Raw genomic sequence first — 22,182 nt, 5'->3', positions numbered from 1 at the left:
ATTATACATAAATTTAAGATAAAATTTAAATAAACAAAATATAATATCATGAGATGAAAAAAATAGGCATAGGTACTATTACTGGTTATATTAATTAATTCATATTCTATTTGCGAATTGTGACCATAATTATTAATCAAAATCATTGGATAATTATTATTATTGAGAATCGGTGAAATCAATTCCGTAACAAATCATTACGAGCAGGTAGCAATACATAATATATCAATACGGCCATAATATAGGGAAGTACCTGCCACATGGGCAGCAGCTGCAGGTTCACATTGTATTCGGACACTTCAAACTTCGAATTACAATGAACACGCCACATGCACATTTGCAAAATGCTGTCATGAACTAAACTCACGTGTAAGTAAGGCTCTACATAGTATCTATAGTGCCCTAGTGTAAGCAGCTGCTGCCAAGGTCTCGGAAAATGTTATCATTGATAACTTATCAACCATCATCGCTGATACGAATTACGAAACATCTTCGAAATTCCATGTCTGTGTATATTATTGTTTATGTATATTATTATTTATTTATTTACTTTAAAGTCCGAGGTCGAACCTTTTGGCTTTTTTCTTAAATCTCTGATACTTGCTATAGACTGTAGTAGTGTTGTGTAGTAAACTATCAATTTATTTAGGTACTCTACATCTGTATGTAGATTAAATCATAAAAATAATACTGTAGTAATTACAACTTAAAACTGTTCAGATCAGTTTACCAAAACATTTATAATATATACACGAAATGAAGTTGTTATAAGTTTTAAATGTCTATGCTTATATTATCTATATATCTATAGGATGTAATTATTACAATGACCTATCTGGTATTCTCGTAACAATATTGTAATGTTTTCAAACTGTTGAAGTGTGTTAGGTATTAGGGTATGAAAACGTTTTAATTTTCGGATAATTTTTAGTAAAGTTTAAGCAAAAGCAATGATTTTAGAAGATAACCAAAATGTCATCAAACCAAGGGTAAGATTTAAATACCTCATTATGTTATTATTTATACAGTCACATTAGCATGACATATATTTCATTTAAAAATCAATTTTGCAATTACCTATAATATATAATAATTATCTTACCAAACACTAATTATCTATATTATTAATCACCTGTTTGTTATAATTTAAATTTGAAATACTTATTGGTTCGTTCTGACGTTTTAATTAATTTTAGACCAACATTTCTGAATTATCTGTTACATTTGTGTATACAAAATTTATTATTTAGTACCTAAATTATTAAAATTTTAAATTAATACTTTAAACCACATCCTGCAGGAATCATTTTATTGTTAATTCTTAAAATCTTATATAAACAAAATATCTATGAGTATTATTTTGAAGACAAACATTTTTTTATTTGAAATTTATTAAGAACAATACTCTTGTGATTTGTAATTATTAAAAAAACACTTTTCTTTTAAAATTATTTAGTATGTAATTTATAAAATTCTATTTTATTCTTAGAATAGTCGAGCAGCTCGGCCTAAAGTTGTTTATCAATGGACTGTACAAGATGTTCAAAAATGGTTTCGACGTCATTGCTATGATTATTATGTTTTATATGGAGAAAAGTTCTTGCAGGTACCTAATTAGTACATAATTAAAAACTCCTTTATTTAAGATCTAATTTAACACTTATTTTTACTTTTGAATTGAATTGTAAGTATTCTAATACTAATAGGTATGTTTTCTTTATTTTAGTAACATTAATATTAATATTAGGATAATATTGTAAATTTATACATTTTCATAATTTTAACATTTAAATTACAAACAACTGATCAATTTAACATTAAAACTAACAATAGATATTTTATTGTATCGTTAAAAACAATACCTAATATTATAACATCACTATAAAATTGAATACTTAAAAAAAAAACATAAACATTTAAGTGATACTAAATAAATTACAAAATACCACAAATTATGTTTCTATAAATGTATATTATGATAATTTATTTTCAGCATGAAATAATTGGACGCGCTTTAATAAGAATAAATGAGAATCAATTGTATCGTATGGGCATTATAAATCCAGATCATAGTCAAGACATTTGTCGTGAAATACTTAAACTACGTCTTAAAACTTATATTTTAGAGTTTAGAGACCTGGAACGCAACAATCTTTATGATTAAAATTTCAAATCTGAACAGGTAATTATTCCAAATCTAATAACTGCATCATGTTTAGTATATCTCCGGTTTGTCTTGAAACTGAATCATCCATTTCCGTTCTTATATTTTGTAAAGACAAATTGCTAGTAATTTGAGTAAAATCTAAAATATTGTGTTCTGAAATTTTTTCTTCTATTTTGCTGAAATAAAATTGATTGTATATTTATATATTTTATACCACATAATAAATATTTATTTATTTCATAAGCATTTATTGTGTGGTTACAGAGTTATTATATTAATTTGAACTCATTAGCTTGGGAAATATGCCTAACTTTAAATCATACAATTTTAAAACTATAGTCGCGTAATATCATTAAAAAATTTAAAATAAAATACAAATTGTTATATAAAATTTTATTCCCATTACTTTTCATTTGTGTTTAATGAAGTATCTAATATTTCAAGATCCAAATTAGTGATTTCTTCACTATCATTATCGTTACCCATCAGTTGGGTAACAAAAAGATCCATTTCTTGTTTATATCCATCGCGACTAGTCTGGCCATTAAATAATGGATCTGACGTTTCTTCAGAAGGTTGATTAATATTTTTATTGATATTAAAACTAAAAATAAAAATATTTATTAAACTGTATTATAGCTTTTTTCTGTTTTTTTTTTTTTTATTTTTCAGTCTTACATTGAAAGCCCGAGAGTAGTGATCCGAGGACTATTTGGTTTAATTGAACCTATTTCGGTTTCTACTTTGTAAAATGATATGGGATGAAATGTACTGATGTCAATAAGAGTACTATTTTTATTGAATACTCGTATAACACCTGGAGCTTCACATCCTGCAATACATTATAAAGATTATATCTTAAATATTTTGATTATAACTATAACCTAGGTACTTAAAATCATTTTATTATCAAGTTAATATTTTAAATATATTAGGTATAAGAATACAAATTATTTATTTTTTACAAATTAATATAATTTAAATTTAACTATTTCAGCATAATTTTTATTTGTTTATATTAAGAACTGAATGTGTTTTTTTATTCATGTATTATTGTAAATTGTAATAAAATGGTTTACTGAGATGATTTATATTTCAACCATTTTAATTTAACGTGAATACAAACTTTGATTTATATTATTTAATATACTTTAGGATTCCAACTTTGTTTGTAACAAACTAACGTGTGTAGCTATACAATTTGTTCATAAAAATATTTTTAGGTAGTTTTATACTAAATTTACTTTATATTATAATGTTACCTAATAAATAAAAAAATTGTTACAAATAATTATAACAATTAATTTATATATTTTTTTAAAATGTTCTATTATTAATATTATACACAAATTGTATTTTAGAAAATATTAAAGTAAAGCAAATATTAATATAAATGGCTGAACAAAAGCAGTTTAAAATAAAGTTATGTCCTCAACAATTATTTAAAATAGTGTTTAAATTGTGCAAAAACTATCTATATAATCTGTAAGGCACAAACCATAATAATAGTTTGATACACATCGATGTCGTGATAAAAATTGCAAACCTAACTCTAATAATATTAAATGATTCAAGAACATAATGGAGTGCAATATACACATTTTTAAACATTGTATTAACTTTTATTAACACTACAACATAAATTATTACATGGAAATAAAATTTATGATCTAAACTACAAATATGTATACTTAACCATGTGGAACCATCCATTTTCCTACTGAAACAAATGATCCATTGTACCGCTGTAAACCTTCTTTAATAAATATGGTAACCTTAACATGTATATCTTGCAAATAATTCAACATTGCATAACGTATTCTCATTATTTCTCCATTTGTCATTTTCTCAAAAGTCTATTATTAACAAATTATACTTACTTATTCAAATTTCAAGCTATGCATTAATGTGTATAACAATTACTTGATAGAAATTGTGTTGTATGACATCTATATTATGTTTCAATTGATGAGTACATGCCAGTTCACGGATAGAATCTAAATGATTCAATGTTACTAATAATACTTGCCTTGGACCATTACTTGAGAACATTTGCATTTTTACTGAGGTTTCTATCAAACCCATTAACTTTTCCATACTAGAATCATTCAGTCGCATAATTGAAGAGTGAACTGCACTACATATACTTTTATTTAAAATATCTTTGTTAATGATAGATGTTGGTACAAACAAGAATGGACAGTTAAGTGATGCAGCAATTATGTCATTTAGAACTGCAATATAAAATATAAATCAAGTCAACAGATACATTTTTTGTATTAGTGTAAATTTTACATATTTATGTAAATTATTTAATTTTTTATGTTAATAACACTAATAATTATAAACTATATTTTATTTTCATTAATGTCCGTAATAGTTGGTAAAAGGTATTATGATAAGTACCTAATTTGGATTTGTCTATTTGAATTTTTTGTGTTTTTAATCTTTCTGCCACAACATAAATCATCTCACACACTAAATTTAAATATAAAATTGAATATGTCTGTAAAGCCATGTTTAAATAAAAATATCAGTGAATGTAGCCAATGTAGGTTTATTAGTTATTACATTTAGGTAGGTACACATTACATTATGTCCCAACTTTAATTTGTTATTGTTCAGAGGTACCATGGAGACCAAACATAATAGTATGAGTAGGTATTAGGTAAATATGTACCTGTTCGGTGTTCCTAAAGTTCTAAACAATTGTTGTTATTATAATAATTATTATTATATTGGTCTATAACAACATTTAACCTATAAGGTGATAAAAAAAAATGATGACCGTATAACCTGTGAACAAAATATATAAGTAAGTTACCTATATATGTAGGACGTAAGTGTGGTAACCTTGACCCTATAATTTATAGTATAATAATATAATGCCAACAATATTTAGTAAATAAATATTGGTCCGTAAATTAAACAATGTCAACATTTAAAACAATAACGAAAATGAAACGTCAATAGTTAACATAGTACGTTGGGTATTTAAAGCCGGCAGTTTAGCCATAGAACAATGCTGACGTTTCAACGATAAAAATCGTAAAATCGTATATTATAATATCATAATATAGTCGAATAAAAGTAAGTAGGTGGCATATATAAATATTATAATAATATATATTTTACAAACCACAACGAGCGATATATTACGGAAGCATTATGCAATATTCGTTTTTCTCCAATTCATATCGATTTTATATTCGAGATAAGTTTTGAACTATAAAATATATTGTTTTTAACTATCCATCGAACAGAGCATATAATAATATATAGGTACACGTTTATGTCCATCCACAATGGATGCACAGTATTATATTATTGTTCGTAAGTACAAGTGTGCCACGCAAGTCTTAATAAGACGCGATCACAAATCGAACATTTCGTCGTCATCACTTTCATGGGGGACCGTCGACGTCGTAGCAGCTGTGTACTATGATATAGTGATAGTCATAACTCATAATATACGATGGTATTTTTCACGGTACACCGGCCGCCACGAATACACGATCAGATTCGGTGTACCACCATGATAAAATGGTACAACAACCGAAAATCGTAATAACAATTAACAATATTATTATGATGTACCGTCCGCGATCGACCTGTAGCAGTGTAGCTGTGGTGTGTGGCCGTCGTACCCCTAATTCGGCAGGAATAGTACGAATCGCGGACGAGAATCGGGAAACGCGCGACATGACGTGACGGCGTTGTGCTCATGTCATTTCCGGATTACTTCATGCTTGCGAGTTGCAGGACGACGTCGGGAAGTCGGGAACTTTGGGAAATAATATTCTTTACCTCTCCCGCAGTTATGTTGTGGTCCTGTGCGCGGACGCCGCCGAGGCGTTCGTATTTTACCGCGACAATAATTTTATTATCGTCAGCCATTTTGCAACAGTTGTTGGTGAAACACCTGGTGCGGAGTTGCCGGAACGTCGCTGATAACAGACGCGTCGCGTTCGGCCGGGGAAATCGCCAGACGGCACTCAGTCGGATCACTCGGCACAGCCGGAACGGAACGGCCGTTGTTCGGTCCGGCAACGTGGCCACCGCAAGATTTCTCTCATATGTCCCCACCGCCCGCCCGCCCTTCCCCGCTGGGGTTCACCTCAACAAGCGGCCCGTCTCCCGCACTAACGCTGATCGGTAGCGTAACGTTTGTTTACACTTTGCGTTGCATTGCATTTCGGTCGGTCCGCGTATCGTTACTCGCACGAAAAACCGTTCTGTTCCCGTCGTACCGTCCGCTTCCGTCGCGTATCCGTCGCAAACCGTCTGTCAGACCGCCAGCACTGCGCACTGAGTCCAAACGTTTCGTTTTTCTTGCCGACCGCCGCATACGTGCCCGGCGATAATGCCATGTTAACGTCCACTCGCTGGTCCGGTCCGATGCACGTCGTGATGTTAGTTAACCGGACAAATGTGACGAGAAATGAAACGGCATTCGGATGAACACATGGCGTCCGCGGACACTGTCGGCGCATACGCCACCGCCGCTACCACCCGTTCACCGCCTAGGTCCAGGCCCAACCTGGTGACTATTTCCAATGTCGTCCAGTCGAATTTCGTTTCGCAGGCGATAAACAACCCGAACATACAGTTCAACACGGTGCAGCCTTTCAGCGCGCCCACAATGCCAGTCCTAGCCATCAACGATAAGGTTCCTGGTTCGCTACCTGGTGGCTCCGCCATGCCGGCCCTCCACACGATACAAGCGCAACATTCTATTCAACAGATAAGGCAAAAAGTCGTGCCGCCCGCGACTATAATTCAACAGCAACAGCAGCAGCAGCAGCAGCAACAACAACAACAACAACAACAACAGCAGCAGCAGCAGCAGACTCAATTTCAGAGACTCAAGGTCGAAGATGCCCTGTCCTATTTGGATCAGGTGAAATATAAATTTAGTAATCAACCTCAAGTGTACAACGACTTCTTGGACATAATGAAAGAGTTCAAGTCACAGAGCATAGACACCCCCGGAGTGATAACACGGGTCTCAAACCTATTTAAAGGTCATCCTGAGCTCATAGTGGGTTTTAATACGTTCCTACCTCCGGGTTATAAAATAGAAATAAAAAATAACGAACTCGGCTTTCACGTTTCTGTGTCGATACCTCAAAGTCCGGCGATAACGTCTTCCCAGACAATTATACATTCGACGACTCAACATATAATGTCAAGCACTCCAATAGTTACTACTCCACCAGTCACTTTGACTACCACACCACCTGTAGTAATTAAACCACCCGGACATTTACCTGCCGTCAACCAGGTCAATACTACTTCGGTTGTAATAAATCACCATACGACTCATAATAGTGTGACACCGACTGCGCCTACTAGCAGTGTAGTTCATCCAACCCAAATACCTTTGTCTGTAGCTAGTTTAAGCCAAGTGGCATCTAATATACCTCAAGTGTCGATACCTACAACTCAGGAATCAACCAACTCTCAAAATCAACCGGTCGAGTTTAATCACGCCATAAATTATGTGAATAAAATTAAAAATCGTTTTCAAGGGCAACCAGAAAAATACAAAAGATTTCTAGAAATATTACATACTTATCAAAAAGAGCAGAAAACTCATAAAGATAACGTGCCAGTTGCTGAAAAAACATTAACTGAAGCCGAAGTATATCAGCAAGTTGCTAAATTATTTGAAAACCAAGATGATTTACTATTGGAATTTGGACAGTTTCTACCAGATGCTAAATCACCTGATGCTAAACAGGCAGCAGAAGCAATCATTGTCCCTCCCAAGAAGACTACTGTTGTTACTAGTGCACCTCCTGTAATTCCTTTGCCACCACCACCTCCCATCAAAAAAGAACATCCGGCAGCTATTCCAATTACTAAGGAAATTGTTAAAGAGCCAAGTACTCCAAACGTAGCTTTGAAAAGAACTTCGTCGTTTTCTTCCAGTCAGAATTTACCACCGCCTAAAAAACCAAAATCTCCGTTTCCTAGTTTAGGAGACGTATCATATCAAGAAGCATATAAATACGGTACATTAACAGATTTTGCCTTTTTTGATCTTGTTAGAAAGTCAATTCATAATGCTGCCGCGTATGATGATTTCTTGAGATGTTTAGTTTTATATTACACTGAGATCATATCTAAATCAGAACTGCTAAATTTAGTGCAGCCTTTCCTTGGAAAATATTCAGAATTGTTTAGAAGATTTAAAGATTTTATTGGGACCAGTGAAAAAAGTAATAATGCCGCCGCAGTTCCAACTGAAAACAAACTTTGTGGCTTACCACATTTTTCGTTACTTGACCCTGGTTCTAATCGTCAAGATAGATCCGCTGGTGATCTACCTACTGATATAGATTACAGCATCTGTAAAAGGTTAGGTGCAAGTTATTGTGCTGTACCCTCAGATTATCTAACTCCTAAATGTAGTGGTAGGACGAAAATGTGTTATGAAGTACTGAATGACACATGGGTTTCTTTCCCTACGTGGTCTGAAGAATCATCATTTGCTACTAGTCGAAAAACTCAATACGAGGAATACATGCATAGGTGTGAAGATGAAAGATTTGAACTTGATCTCGTAATGGAAGTTAATTTGGCAGCAATATATTGTTTAGAAGAACTAACAAGAAGATTTAATAGAATGACACCTGAAGAATTATCAAAATTTAAAATGGATGACTGTAGTTTTGGTAGTGATACAATTTCAATGACAACTAATAGGCGAGCTATCAAAAGATTATATGGTGATAAGACAACAGATATACTTGAAGGACTTCAAAAAAATCCATTAACCGCTGTTCCAATAGTTTTAAAAAGGCTAAAATCCAAAAATGAAGAATGGAAAATAGCAAGAAATACTTTTAATGAAATATGGAAAAGTCAAAACGAAAAGTACTATCTTAAATCATTAGACCATCAAGGTGTTAATTTTAAGCAAAGTGACATGAAATTTCTTAGGTCAAAATCGTTACTAAATGAAATTGAAGCTTTATATGATGAACGTAATGAACACAGTGATACTATCACTGGACCTCATATGGTGTTTTCATATATTGATAAATCAATTATAGATGATGCTGCTAATTTGTTGATTCATCATGTCAAGAGACAAGCAAGCATCAATAAAGAAGACAAACAAAAAATAAAATCACTTATTAGAAGGTTTATTCCCGATATGTTTCATCATCCGAGGCAAGAGTTAAGTGACGATGAACGTGATGGTCAAAATGATTGTTCTAATAATAATTCACCTGAAACGACTAAAGCATCTTTGCGGATCTCCGAAGAAAAAGATTTACCTGAGCTTAAAATAACAGATAATGATAAATTAAAAACACCTGAACATTCTAGTACGGAAGAATGTTACACTTTATTTTTCGGCAATAATAACTGGTATTTGTTCCTCAGACTACATCATATACTATGTGATCGGCTTACTCAAATATATAAAAAAGCCTCGCAATTGCTTCATGAAGAATGTATTTACCAAGTGACTAGGTCAGAGACTGCAGCTTCAAAGCTTCATCTCAATCCCAATTCATCAATTCTGTTAGAAGACTATTATCCTGCTCTACTTGATATGATTAAAAATGTGCTGGACGGCAACATGGATTCAAATACCTACGAAGACACGTTAAGAGAAATGTATGGTATCCACGCATATGTAGGATTTACACTCGATAAGGTTGTTGTTTATGCTGTTCGTCAGTTGCAGCATTTAGTGTCTGATGAATACTGTCAAGAGTGTTATAATATATTTATAAAAGAAAGTAAAAAGAACGGAACAGGTGGTCTTTGCAGTACAGCATGTCAAAGAATTGCACAAGAAGCAGCATACCAACGCAGGGCTGAAGCCGCTTTGAGTAACGATAACAATTGTTATAAAATATTTGTATACAAATCTAACTGTAAACTAACGTTTGAGTTGCTGGACACTGACACAGACGATAATCAGGACAGTGGTAAATGGACAAGTTTTGATAATGAACCTCTATCTGAAACTAATGATGATAAACAAGAAGAAAACCAAAGTCCTAAAGATTAAATATTCAGTTTTCTAAAAATGATCTAACCTTAAATAACCAAGTATTCTATACCTTAATTATTATTTATTATTAGTTTTATACATAAATTGTTTCTACTACAATATGTAGCCTAATTTTTCTTGCTCTGTATTGATTCCAAAGTCTCGTCTGAACTATTACTTAAAAAGGTAATGGTATTCATAAAATTATACAATTTTGTTACCATGTTGCTAATAATTTTAATTCTGTTTCAGTTGTGTCTTACTTTTGTACATAACTATTCATTAACATTTGATGAGAATCAAATAATCCAGTTGCCGCATATTTTTTTTTCATAAAAGTAAGGATATGTCTATTTAATATTTGTAGTAATTTTTGTAAAAAAATCTGTTCAGTAGATTTTTAATTTATTTTTGTCAGGTCTAGATTTTGTTCTTGACTATATTTTGTGTTTTATACATTTTTGTAATAAAATAAAATCAATGTATTAACAGTAAGTTTTCTTTGTTTTCCAGAAAAATATTATATCAATTTCCTTGAAGATTTTGTTGGTTGAATATTCTAGGAATAACTAAGGTAATTTAATATATATTTGAATATGGTACAGAGTTTATCTATCCCGACTATCACATAAATAGTATTAATAGTTATTTATCATCACAAATCACCAATAATAGTTTTAATAATCATAATAAAATCTATATTTTACTTTCATTAAATCTTTAAATAAGTCTTGTAAAATAGTTTGTCTAGGTAAACCATCTCCTAAAATAACTTAATATGTTGAATATACACGATTAATAATTTGAAAGAAAAAATATTGTTAAGAGGACGTGGGACCCGTGTTGTCTCCGTCTTACAAACGTACGACATAGCAAAATTTTGTTTGCTAGATTCAATAGGGTGCTGTCATTTTTGATTTTAGAGTGGATTGACCTATTATCAAACTTTTTGGTAGCAGCATGATCTGTGCCCTCTCGTTGGTTTTTTATGATATTTTAATTTTTAAGTGAGTTATCAGTATATAAAATATTAATGTTTGAAAATGCTCATAACTCACTTAAAAATTAAAATATCGTAAAAAACCAACGAGAAGGCACAGATTATGTTGTTACCTAAAAGTTTTCTAATAAGTCAATTCACTCAAAAATGATAGCACTCTATTGAAAATAGAGAACGAAAATTTGGTATAACGTACGTATGTAAGACGGAGACAACACATGTGGTTGTGACGTTCTCTTAAAAAAAAAAACCAGTGTGAAAAAGTTACATATGTATAGCTCCTTACATCTTGTTAACAATACTTGGCATCAGTTAACCCGAAAAAAATTTGATATCAACAAATAAATTTTACATGTCGTCAAAATATGTTAAGTAAAATCTTATGATTATCGTTTTTGTATTATTCGATTAATAATTCATATTATTACAACGATTCTTCTAAAGAAAACTAAGTGTTCAGCTTTCATTTGGACTCCTTTGAGTATTAAACACATTTTATATTACATGAAATATTCTACAAGAATTTATTTAATAATACTTATTGAATACTGAATAATATATTAAACAAACCCATTTTATTTGAAATATCAAAAAAATCTATATAAAATGAAACTAATGAATTTCATTTTTTCAGCAAACCAATTACCATCCATTCTTGCAACACTGGACGATGGTTTTATATTCTACATTATAAACTCTGAAAAACATTGATTTGTACATTTTTACTATTGTTTAAAAAATTAATATTATGTATAGAAAAGCTGTATTTATGTATATTTTTTTATTTTACTTATTCTGTAGAAAAATAGATAAATATTTTAATCAGTTACCAATGGATGTTTTTTTAGAACACCAATAGGAACAATTGTGAAAATTGTGAGATTAAATTTCACTATTAGAACAAAATAACCAATTTTATTAAGAATCTATACTTTAAACTGTGAATGTAGGAACGTAGAATAAAATAAATTATAGTTTTAAATTTAATATTATGCAGCAATAGCAAATCATGTTCAAATATGGGTTCTTCCATTGTGCATAAGTTTTTTAAATCTGTAAACAAAAAATGTGTAATTATTTTGTTACAATTTTTTTTATTTATAGCCTATAATGGTGTAAATAATTTATATATTTTTCATTATAAATAATTTCTTAACGTGTAGAAATGATTGAATTGATAATTGTATTATACATGCCATAGAAATGTTAATATTTATTTAATAAATAGGAAAATATTTTTTAGAGAGTAGTATTTTTAATGAATTTTAAATTAGGCATAAAAATTTAAAATATATCTTTATGAAATATGAATAAAAATGTCAATAAAATTGCCATTTACTGAATTGATTTCCTTGGTTGCTTGTAAATTGTAATATGTTTATTACAGTTTTTTTTTAAAATTTAATTGAATTGTTTGCATTATATTTTTTTTATTTTTAGTTTGTTTATATATTATATATCGATTAATTTATTTGGAATGAATTAATTAAAGTTTTATTTTATACTTTATGATTTTACTTTTATACTTTACCTTAATTCTTGTAAAACAATGAAACATTTTGTGCATATTATGAAATATTAATTTGGCAAAAATGTATTTTAATGAGTTTTATATACAGTTTACATTGAAGTTACTTTAAAAACAATTTTAATATGAAACTAAACAAACATTTTTAATTAATTCCTACTTTACCCATAAATACCGATAGGTACTTAATAAAGGCTGAAAATGGGTTAATAAAGACTGGTTTTAAATTGTTTAACTTATGTACAACATAAATAAAAAATAAACAATTTTTCGATGATCTAAGCAAGTAAACATATTACTATAAGTATTTTTTATTGATATTAGCATTTAGCAATAAGCAAAATACATATTATATTCTTTATACTATTTCATATTTAAACAACTTGTATTTAGTATTGTATTTTAATTAATCTTTTTTTCTAAAGCAATCAAGTACCACAAAATAAAAAATAAATAGTAGCATGGTACCTAATTCATAATTTATTATGTGTTCTATTTAAATTTTTAAACAATATTCATAGTCATTCTTGGGTCTCAATACTGAAACATAATTTAAGATTTAAAGAGTTCATTTTGTATCATTTATAAATAAAAGTCTACAGAGTACAGGCCACAATATTCAATACAGCCATTGTCCATCCAATAGGCGAAAGGGAAATGATAACTTTTAGTGACATTTTTTTTAAGTAGAAAATTAACTTTTTATTCAAAACTATTTATGAATAATTAAAGTAAATTTTATATTTTTATATGAAACATAAGAAATATAAGATTTGAAAAAATTGATATTTGTAATGATAAAATTACTTATAAAAATGAGGCATACAGCCCTTATATTGTCAACCATGTTATCATTTCAAAATTGTGAAACTATGTAAAATGTAAATTTATCAATAAGTAGAATTTTAACTGTACAAAATAATATGTATTTATCACTTATCAAAAGGTAGAATTTTAATTGTACAAATGTATTTATAACTTATCAATAATCTAAATTATATTTTATATTATGTCCATACATCATTTAATATGTACGACACTATTAAATTTGTTGTTTATTGTTAAATGTTGTTTTTGTAAATTTGTATTTTGACCCATGTTTATTATTTTTAACTGATTCCATCGGTAAAATTTCAAACATAAAATTTTGACTATTTTCATTATTTCAAATGACAAAAAAAGTATTGAGGATCTTTACTTTACTTGATTCTTAACACAGAACTGCAAAAGTGCAATCGAATAGGTATTAAAAATAATAATATTGATTATTAACTAACTACCTATTTTGTATTGGATTTTTTAAATTTTAAGTATGGACTCAGGTGCGTTACCGCCATCACAATGTTCTGAAATTATAATTCATCAGTATTCACTGTCCACTATCCAGTATTTCCATAGAACATGTTCTAAGCCCTAAGGTATTCCTACGTATAGAATTTTTATTAAGTTCATTCTATAGATCTGTGGGTATTTCAGAACCACAGTCTGTTCTTCAATCTTCTATGGTCTCACCAAAAGCCCAACAATCATTAATTCATTTGCTGGTGATTGGTAATTGGTAAAGTAAATGTCATTCATCATTATTATCTTATCTATTTTCTATAATCATAATTGTCATTTGTCATAATATAATTCATAAAAAATATGGCAATGGTAAGCCACTTATCTGGGCATTCAACTATTCAAGGCATTTGTAAAATTGTTAATTAATTTTCCGTTTTCGCACGATCGTACCTGTTTTGTATTAGTGATTAGTGATTACATGAAATTGTTATTTGTTTGAGGAATTCGAATCTCGTTATAATATAAATTGATTACAAAAATGATCACGTGCGTTTTAAACGATAAAAAAAAAGGACTGTGAAAAAATTATTGTACTGCGACACACACTGTATGATTTACAGGTTAGAATGCCATGTACAAATATTTTTTTTCTCCCATGAGCAACAAAGCATCCCCGGCCCCCATCACATCTATCGACGATTAATTTTCACGTCTTTCCACTCTCTGTTCGTGATACTCGACCACGTTATTTAGCGAGTGTTAAATTATTTGTAGATTTTTGTATTTCTAGTTAATATTTTAATTTCAAATGGCTCCTGCTGCAAAACAGGTAAAGTGTTTATTATTACATTTTATATTTTCTGTAGATTGTAAATGTAATATGTGATACAAGTACTAAAGTACTAAAGTACTTGTGTCTCATTTAATACTGTTTTTCATGTACTCGTGTTTAGTATTGAGCATGTGTTCTTTTTTCACTGTCTTTAGTTAAAATATAATTTTTGCCAAATCAATTTGAGTTAAACTTATTATAATTAATAACTTTAAATGATAAACTTTTTTCAAAATAATTATAAGGATTCAATTTTTAGCCAAAAGCCGCTGGTGGTGATAAAAAGCCTGCGGCCAAAAAGCCGCAGGCTCAACAACCTGCCAAGGCCAAACAGGAAGCACCTAAGCCAAAAGCTGAACCTAAGGCTCAGCCCAAGAAACCTGAACCGGTAGTCGAACCAAAACAACAACCAAAAAAAGACACCAAACAACAAGCTCCCAAGGCTCAACCTGCACAAGAAAAGAAACCGGCTAAAGAACAACCTAAGAAAGAAACTGTAATTATTTTCCATAATTATTTATTTACAATAATAATTTTAAATTTTAAATTACCTTACTTTTTAAGGCACCTGCACCTAAGAAGGTTGCATCAAAGGGAAGCCAGGACAGTAAGAAGCCTGCTCCACAGCAACCATCTAAGGCTAATGCTAAAGCTGAACCAGCTAAGGAAAAACCCAAAGCTGCTAAAGCTGATCCTAAAGCTAAAAAAGCAGAACCAGTGAAAGCTAAAGAGCCTGAAGTAAAACAAACAAAGAAAGCTCAACAACAAGCAGCACCGCCAACTAAGGGAAAGAAAGAAGATCCTAAAAAGGTAAAGGAAGAACCCAAGGGCAAGTCAACTAAGCGTCCGGCTGAAGAAGTTCCTAAAGCTGTCAAAAAAGAAAAGAAAGAACCAGTAAAAGCAGAAAAGAAACCTGAACCCGCTAAAGCTGCCAAGAAAGAACCTGAAGCTGCCAAGAAAACTCCAGCTGCTGCTGCCAAGAAAACAGTTGAAAAGAAACCTACTACCGATAAGAAACCAGTTGAGAAAAAAACAGTTGCTGCTACTACTGCTGCTGCTCCAGCCAAAAAACCTTTGACTGCAGCTGTAACCGTTAAGAAGACAGTAGCTGCGCCGACCTTAAAGAAAGCACCAGGTGCACCTAAAAAGATTGCTTTAACTAAAAAAGCAAATACTGTACAGAAGAAACCTAAGACAACATTGAGGGGTAAAGGAGCTGCTTTGAAAAAGAAGAAAGAAACTAGAAAGATGACAATCGATTGTACTCATCCAGTGGAAGACAGTATTATGGATGTCGCTAACTTTGTAAGTCTAAATTAAACCAACTATACTCTGTCCCACGAGAGAACAATGCCAGTTCAGCACACCCCCACAATGCTTAGCTACCGAAACCATTTCCCTATGGGGCTATAGCAGGATGTTGCATGGGAGGAATCAGTTTTGGTTGGCACGTGACATGATCACTCGTGGGTCAGAGTCTAGTTATATTATATAGCAAAGTATATATTTTGAATATAAATATTTTTTTGTTTATAACTTTTATATTATAAAATGAATGTTTGCTTACAGGAAAAGTTCCTCCAAGAACGAATGAAGTATAATGGAAAAACAAATAACTTTGGTAATGTTATCTCCTTGGAAAAAACAAAAACGAAAATAATTGTCAATTCTGACGTACCTTTCACCAAGAGGTGTGTAAAACAATCATATATTGTCTGTTACATATTTTTACAGTTGAGCATTATTTAATTTAGTATTATAATTACAGATACTTAAAATATTTAACAAAGAAATACTTGAAGAAGAATAATTTGAGAGATTGGTTGAGGGTAGTCCGCAGTGGACCAGACAGCTATGAACTCAGATACTTCCAGGTAGACAATTTTAATTTAATTTGTATGGTATTTATAGTAAAAATGGGTTATAAAGAAAGTTAGTTAAAATAGACAATTAATGAATTATCTGTGATGTATATTAGTTATAGTAATGGGATAATGGTTAACATTTAGAGCGCGTGACGTTTTACAAACATACAACATAGTACATTTGTGTTGTTAGTTTCAATATTCCTGTAAATTGACCTATTATTTTAAAGTGAGAATATTATATGTAAAGTTACAGTTTTAGATTCTGAGTGGAGTGATGAATGTATTGATCATACAATGATGTGTGGTTGGTTTTTTTTGTTATCACTTGTAAAAATGCTTACATTTTCTTCATCAGTTAGAAAATATTTTTGTCGGAAAGTGAATTTAGTTTGTAGTTTGGGGGACCAAAAATAAAAATTACTAAAAGTTTTCAAATCGGAAATTTTTACGTGAAATTGTATTTGATTTTTGGCTTAACTCTATAACAATTGACTAGCTATACAAAATTTTCACTGGTTATTTATATTAGTATTTTCTATATACAATTTTGAATTGTTAGCGGACATTTTCAGTTTCCTATTTTTTTTTTTTTTATTCTATGAATGTCAATAAAATTTTATTTGGTTGAATAAAAATGCTTGAAAATGTATTACAAGGCTCCTAATATATTGTTACAATGATTTTAAAATATTATAAATTCATAGATAGACACAATTTTTTTTTTATAAGCATTAATGTTCAAATAACTGGCAAAGTTTCATCATTTAGTTTTTAAATCTAAGATTTTAAAATGAAATACAAGTTTGTCTACCTTTATCCATAAAAACAATGTCCACAAGAAAGTCGAATTAAATTGTTATGAGCGTTTGAAGGTCGTATTTTTTACAAGATTGGATATTTTAATTTGTCATGTAGCGATTTTGTTGTAATTCAAAATGGAAAAACTAGATATATGAAAATTACATTCAATTTTATATTCTTATTTTCTATACACAATATAATTTTGAAAATATTTTGAGCTGTTTTTACAGATAATTTCAAATTTTAATATTTTAGATTTTTTCTATGAATATCAATTAAGTTTTATTTGTTGGGTCAAAAAGCATGAAAATTAAATATAGGCACACATTTTGATATATTCATTTAAAGTTCAATTTTTGAACCACTTACTGTCTTTGCTCAGAATCGTTTTTCTTATACAATAATATTATATCATTGAATTCAAATTTAACACATACTATTACATTGTCCCACTTGTAACCTACTGTACCTACCCACTTGCCTCCCTTTTTTCTTTCTTTATTTTAACTTTAGTGAGTTACATTTTTATACTTTTCATAGTTATTAGCTTATTACTTAACTAAAAATTATATAAATAAAAGAAAAACTGATGAACTAACACAAATAATTTCTTGATTTAAAATTTTAAAATATGTCAATTAACTGTAATTTTCAAACTAATAACTCAGAATGGATTCTGCTGAAGATGAATTTGGTATGGTCTACGTTTGTAAGACTGGTAATCCTAGGAAATCGCCATACTCGTTGGTTATGACTTATCAAATCAATCCATATAAATCATAACTTAAAATTTCAATTTAACCCTAGAGCACACGCTTCACGGTCAAAAAGACCGGGCTTTTAGAATTTTGTTCATTGTTTCAAAAATACGAAATATTAACCTAACCTAATCTGGGTACCTTCTAATTAAATGATAAACTAACATTAAATACAACTCCTAACTGTATACGATCTGATGTCAGTAATATAGAAGTGTTCAAAGTTCATTACCAGACATTACGTATTAATATATGGTCAAAAAGACCGTGTGCGTGATCGTAAAAAATCAATTATGTGTTATTTTTAAACTGTGTTTCTAATAATTGCTGCTCGATAAACGAAATTGATAGTTATTATATTTTTATTGCGACTTGTTAGTTGACTCTGATTTACGCCATACTGTGTGTGACAAAAAGACCGTGTGCGTGTATTCTCGTGAATATTTTAAATGCGTGTGATCTAGGGTTAAAGATATCAATTTCGACATTATAATCGCCCGCTGCAGTGAAGAAGGTTGTATCTTTGTTTTCCGAATTTTTTTTTCCAAGTTATTACTATTTTTGTGTAGTTCTTGCGAAACTGATAGAAGCTTATAACACTCAAAGATAAAAAAAATTTAAAACACCACTACGTAAAACAACGTATATTGTTCAAATTACACACAAGTGTAATAAATGATAACAGCGGTTTTTGACTTATTACTTATTAGGAAAGATAGTATAAATTAAAATTGTTTATACAGCGTAATTTAACAGCACCCATATTACCACATTATAAATTTGTCGTAGGTAATTTACAACAACTAACTTATATTCATACAGATTATATTTTTACTAACCTATGCGGGTTTATAAACCAGTATTAGTATTATTTTTTAATAATTTTATATCGTTTATCTTAGTCATTAATTACAATATTTTTTTTATAATATTAGTTTCTTCCAATTTACTTGTGAAATATAGTTAGTAACATTAATGATAAATTATAATATATAAAATATAAACCGAGGCTTTTATATTTGATATCAGTAATTATTCTAAGAATGAAAGTCTTATGGCATATGCTACACCTGTATTTGTTGTCTTCATCTTACAACTGCTTAATATGACAATTTTATACTGAGATGTTTCGTTAGTTTAATAATTAGAATCTTTTTTCTACAATAATTCAGTCTTTAGTATGTTGTAAACATTTTTAAGTGGCACTATTGTATATACTCAAAATTTGCTAAAAAAAAATTAGTTATTGTAAGACCTGACATACGTAAGTATATAATGTTATTACCATCAAGCCATTAAGTTTCATAAATTGGTACAGCACTTTGGTTTTTAAAATAACTCAATGTTAACTTTTGGGCGTAAGTATGCCATATTATGCTATCACTTGTAAGATGGAGTCTGAACACATGTGGTGTTCTCTTAAATTAACTTATGTCTAGGAAAGTTACATTAATCAAATTTGAGCAGTTTGACAACAAGGTTCAAAGAGTGGTTTGGAACATTTTTTCTTACACTTTTAAAATATATCATTATAAATTGATAATTTACAATCTGGATATAACTAAATTGATCTGTAATAGTTGCTTTAATTTTCCAAACAATTAATGTGTAAAATGTTTGTTATAGATCAACAATGCTGAAGATGATGATGAAGAGGACAATGCTGATTAAAGATCGAAAACAAATTTTATTTTTAATTGTTTGACTCCTTGTACATCATCTTATTAATAATAAAAAAAAATAAAAAAAAACTATTCATATTCTTACTGATTTTTATAAAATATGTTTGTAGAAAACATTGCATTGTAACCTAATCACTATCTAGTATCTTCAAAACAATATTTATAATCAATGACAATACATTAAGACCAAATTGTATGTATTAATTGCAATCTATAAATAAATCTAATTTCTCTTAAAGTCAGGTCCAGACCAAAGAAAAATTTGTCATCGACAATGTTTCTGATTTCCCATTATACACAGTGACATAAATATTTGTTAACGATAATGTCAGAAACATGTTTCCAACAAATGTATCTTCGGCTTTAGGAGAAATTGGTTTTATTTATTTTAAGGCAATAACAGCACATGACACCAGAATATTATATTAATTTCGAAATGTTTATCATTCTGATGGACAATTTTTCTTAAGTGCTACTTTACACCATGGAATTGGTGACCCTTTCTATGAAAAAAAAAATATTGAATTTATATTAAAATTATTATATTCGAAAATTTAATTAAACCAATGATTTACTGCTTACTAAAATTAACTTCATTTTGTGTTTTGTTATTTTTTGAATTTCTAGTGGTTCAGCTACTTATTTTATGTACAATAATGCTTAAATTTTAAACTTCAGACTTGAGTGTGGTTTCTTTTGGAAAATTAGAAGATCTAGTTTGTATTAAGTGGATTAATTGGTTAAAAGTAACAACTCAGTACTAATCAAAATAATTTGAAAAAACGGTAACTTTTATGATCAATCTGCCTACTTAACAAAATCAAACTTGTTAATTTGTTGTAAATCAAAAATAAAAAAACTGATAGATATGAAATATTCACTAATTATTATATTAGTATTTACTAGATAGTAGATATTACATACTCTTCGAAGTATTTTGTGTATTTTCAAATATTTTTCGATGATATCTCGAAAATAAAAATTATTAAAAATACAATACATATACAATTTTTTTACCAAATTCATCAAAATCAATAAAATATGTTAATTATTTTGTTATTCTAAATCAATTATTTTTTAAAATTGTATTAGTTATTATTTTATAATAATTGTATTTTCTTACTTTAAGCGAAAAAAATCCGTTCTCACTTGTAAGTTGTGATAGTTCAGTATCTTCTGACATGTTTATTCTTTCAACGTGCGTGCTGAAATTATGAGTTATGAATTATGATCATAAAGATTCGTTGTAGAAGACGTAGAGATCTATTAGTTCAATAGTATATCAATATTTAAATACATATCTAGCATACAAGTATCAACCCCGAACTGATGTAGGTATACAACTATCAACTATGTAACTATATGTTGTACTACCTACCAGTGGCGTAGCCAGGATTTATTTTTTTTTTTTTTGGGGGGGGGGGCAGATAAACTTTTACACTTTTACACATTATATATATACTAGCACAGATAGATAGCTGAAAAATGTTAATACGTATAGGTACAGTGGCGTGCTCAGGGGGGGAGGTTAAGTGTTATATCCCCCACCCTATTGTCTTTTTTTGTCGGCCTACAGAAAACCACTTTTTAGTTATTATAGCTGTTTAGAGTCATTAATTTTGTATTAATTATTAATTTTATTCGTTGAATCAACAAGCTTGAAATTTAATACGAGGCTCTTAATATATTCTTACAATAGCAGTTGAAAAATATATAAATAAAGTCACAATTTTTTTTATAAGCATTTAGTTTGAATTTTGACCAATTACGAAAAAATCATGAAAATGTGCAATATATTTTGAATTATAAATTCATACAACATTTTATTTTTAAATGTAATTATCTAAGATTTGATAATTTAATACTAAATTCCTCATAAGTAAATAAGTTTGTCTACCTTTATCAAAAAAAAAAAAATGTTATTTTTATGAGCGTTTGAAGTTCAAATTTTAACATCATTGGATATTGGATATTCACTCGATTTCTCGTGTACCGTTTTTCTTATATTGTATTTTTTTTTCATATAATATATTATAATATAATATAACAATACATTTTTATTTATTTGGTCAAAAAGCATGAAAATATAATACACGGCCCCTATATATTTTTACAATAGCAGTTGAAAAATATTAAAAATACATATGCACAATTTTTTTATAAATACATATTTAAAGTTTTAATTTCGACAAAATTTATCAAACTTAAAATTTCAAATGCGGGTAAGTGTGTGTCACTCTGCTGT

General features: G+C 29.4%; 4 protein-coding genes across 7 annotated transcripts; 3 read left to right on the top strand and 1 right to left on the bottom strand.

Annotated features, from left to right (window-relative positions):
* Positions 1 to 493: 493 nt before the first annotated feature.
* LOC100165013 (protein aveugle) lies at positions 494 to 3,005 on the top strand. Its single transcript, XM_001944398.5, has 4 exons — positions 494 to 989; positions 1,490 to 1,606; positions 1,994 to 2,182; positions 2,840 to 3,005. Exons 1-3 carry the CDS (start codon positions 951 to 953, stop codon positions 2,162 to 2,164), a joined length of 327 nt encoding a protein of 108 aa, XP_001944433.1. The 5' UTR covers positions 494 to 950; the 3' UTR covers positions 2,165 to 2,182; positions 2,840 to 3,005.
* LOC100575976 (protein OSCP1) lies at positions 2,172 to 21,272 on the bottom strand. 4 transcript variants are annotated; one of them, XM_029490156.1, is made up of 6 exons: positions 21,061 to 21,272; positions 4,091 to 4,401; positions 3,864 to 4,023; positions 2,846 to 2,999; positions 2,574 to 2,771; positions 2,172 to 2,343 (listed from the first exon to the last, which is right to left on the bottom strand). In XM_029490156.1, exons 2-6 carry the CDS (start codon positions 4,283 to 4,285, stop codon positions 2,187 to 2,189), a joined length of 864 nt encoding a protein of 287 aa, XP_029346016.1. In that variant the 5' UTR covers positions 4,286 to 4,401; positions 21,061 to 21,272; the 3' UTR covers positions 2,172 to 2,186. The 4 variants fall into 4 exon arrangements, with proteins under 4 accessions (XP_029346016.1, XP_029346015.1, XP_029346017.1 ...); XM_029490155.1 differs by lacking the exon at positions 21,061 to 21,272 and adding an exon at positions 5,307 to 5,577; XM_029490157.1 differs by lacking the exon at positions 21,061 to 21,272 and adding an exon at positions 4,992 to 5,247.
* Positions 6,028 to 10,522, top strand: LOC100575599 (paired amphipathic helix protein Sin3b). Its single transcript, XM_016805173.2, has 2 exons — positions 6,028 to 10,370; positions 10,437 to 10,522. The coding sequence occupies exon 1, from the start codon at positions 6,609 to 6,611 to the stop codon at positions 10,200 to 10,202; it is 3,594 nt and encodes a 1,197-aa protein (XP_016660662.1). The 5' UTR covers positions 6,028 to 6,608; the 3' UTR covers positions 10,203 to 10,370; positions 10,437 to 10,522.
* On the top strand, positions 14,694 to 19,996 carry Rpl22 (ribosomal protein L22). The gene is made up of 6 exons (NM_001135902.1): positions 14,694 to 14,825; positions 15,088 to 15,324; positions 15,393 to 16,133; positions 16,398 to 16,519; positions 16,597 to 16,702; positions 19,882 to 19,996. The coding sequence occupies exons 1-6, from the start codon at positions 14,805 to 14,807 to the stop codon at positions 19,924 to 19,926; spliced, it is 1,272 nt and encodes a 423-aa protein (NP_001129374.1). The 5' UTR covers positions 14,694 to 14,804; the 3' UTR covers positions 19,927 to 19,996.
* Positions 21,273 to 22,182: the final 910 nt, after the last annotated feature.

Source organism: Acyrthosiphon pisum, chromosome A2 (assembly GCF_005508785.2).
Source record: "Acyrthosiphon pisum isolate AL4f chromosome A2, pea_aphid_22Mar2018_4r6ur, whole genome shotgun sequence".
NCBI classification, from domain to species: domain Eukaryota; kingdom Metazoa; phylum Arthropoda; class Insecta; order Hemiptera; family Aphididae; genus Acyrthosiphon; species Acyrthosiphon pisum.
This window is presented reverse-complemented; position numbering and strand designations above follow the sequence as displayed.

Coding starts and splice junctions, on each gene's coding strand:
- LOC100165013 (XM_001944398.5), top strand. CDS start 951: ATGATTTTAGAAGATAACCAAAATGTCATCAAACCAAGG. Junction 990..1,489: donor AAAATGTCATCAAACCAAGG/GTAAGATTTAAA, acceptor TTTTATTCTTAG/AATAGTCGAGCAGCTCGGCC. Junction 1,607..1,993: donor ATGGAGAAAAGTTCTTGCAG/GTACCTAATTAG, acceptor ATTTATTTTCAG/CATGAAATAATTGGACGCGC.
- LOC100575599 (XM_016805173.2), top strand. CDS start 6,609: ATGAAACGGCATTCGGATGAACACATGGCGTCCGCGGACACTGTCGGC.
- LOC100575976 (XM_016805175.2), bottom strand. CDS start 4,685: ATGGCTTTACAGACATATTCAATTTTATATTTAAATTTAGTGTGTGAG. Junction 3,000..3,863: donor AAAATGGATGGTTCCACATG/GTTAAGTATACA, acceptor AATGTATTGCAG/GATGTGAAGCTCCAGGTGTT. Junction 2,344..2,573: donor TCATTAAACACAAATGAAAA/GTAATGGGAATA, acceptor ATTTTATTTCAG/CAAAATAGAAGAAAAAATTT.
- Rpl22 (NM_001135902.1), top strand. CDS start 14,805: ATGGCTCCTGCTGCAAAACAG. Junction 15,325..15,392: donor AACAACCTAAGAAAGAAACT/GTAATTATTTTC, acceptor TTACTTTTTAAG/GCACCTGCACCTAAGAAGGT. Junction 16,134..16,397: donor TTATGGATGTCGCTAACTTT/GTAAGTCTAAAT, acceptor GTTTGCTTACAG/GAAAAGTTCCTCCAAGAACG.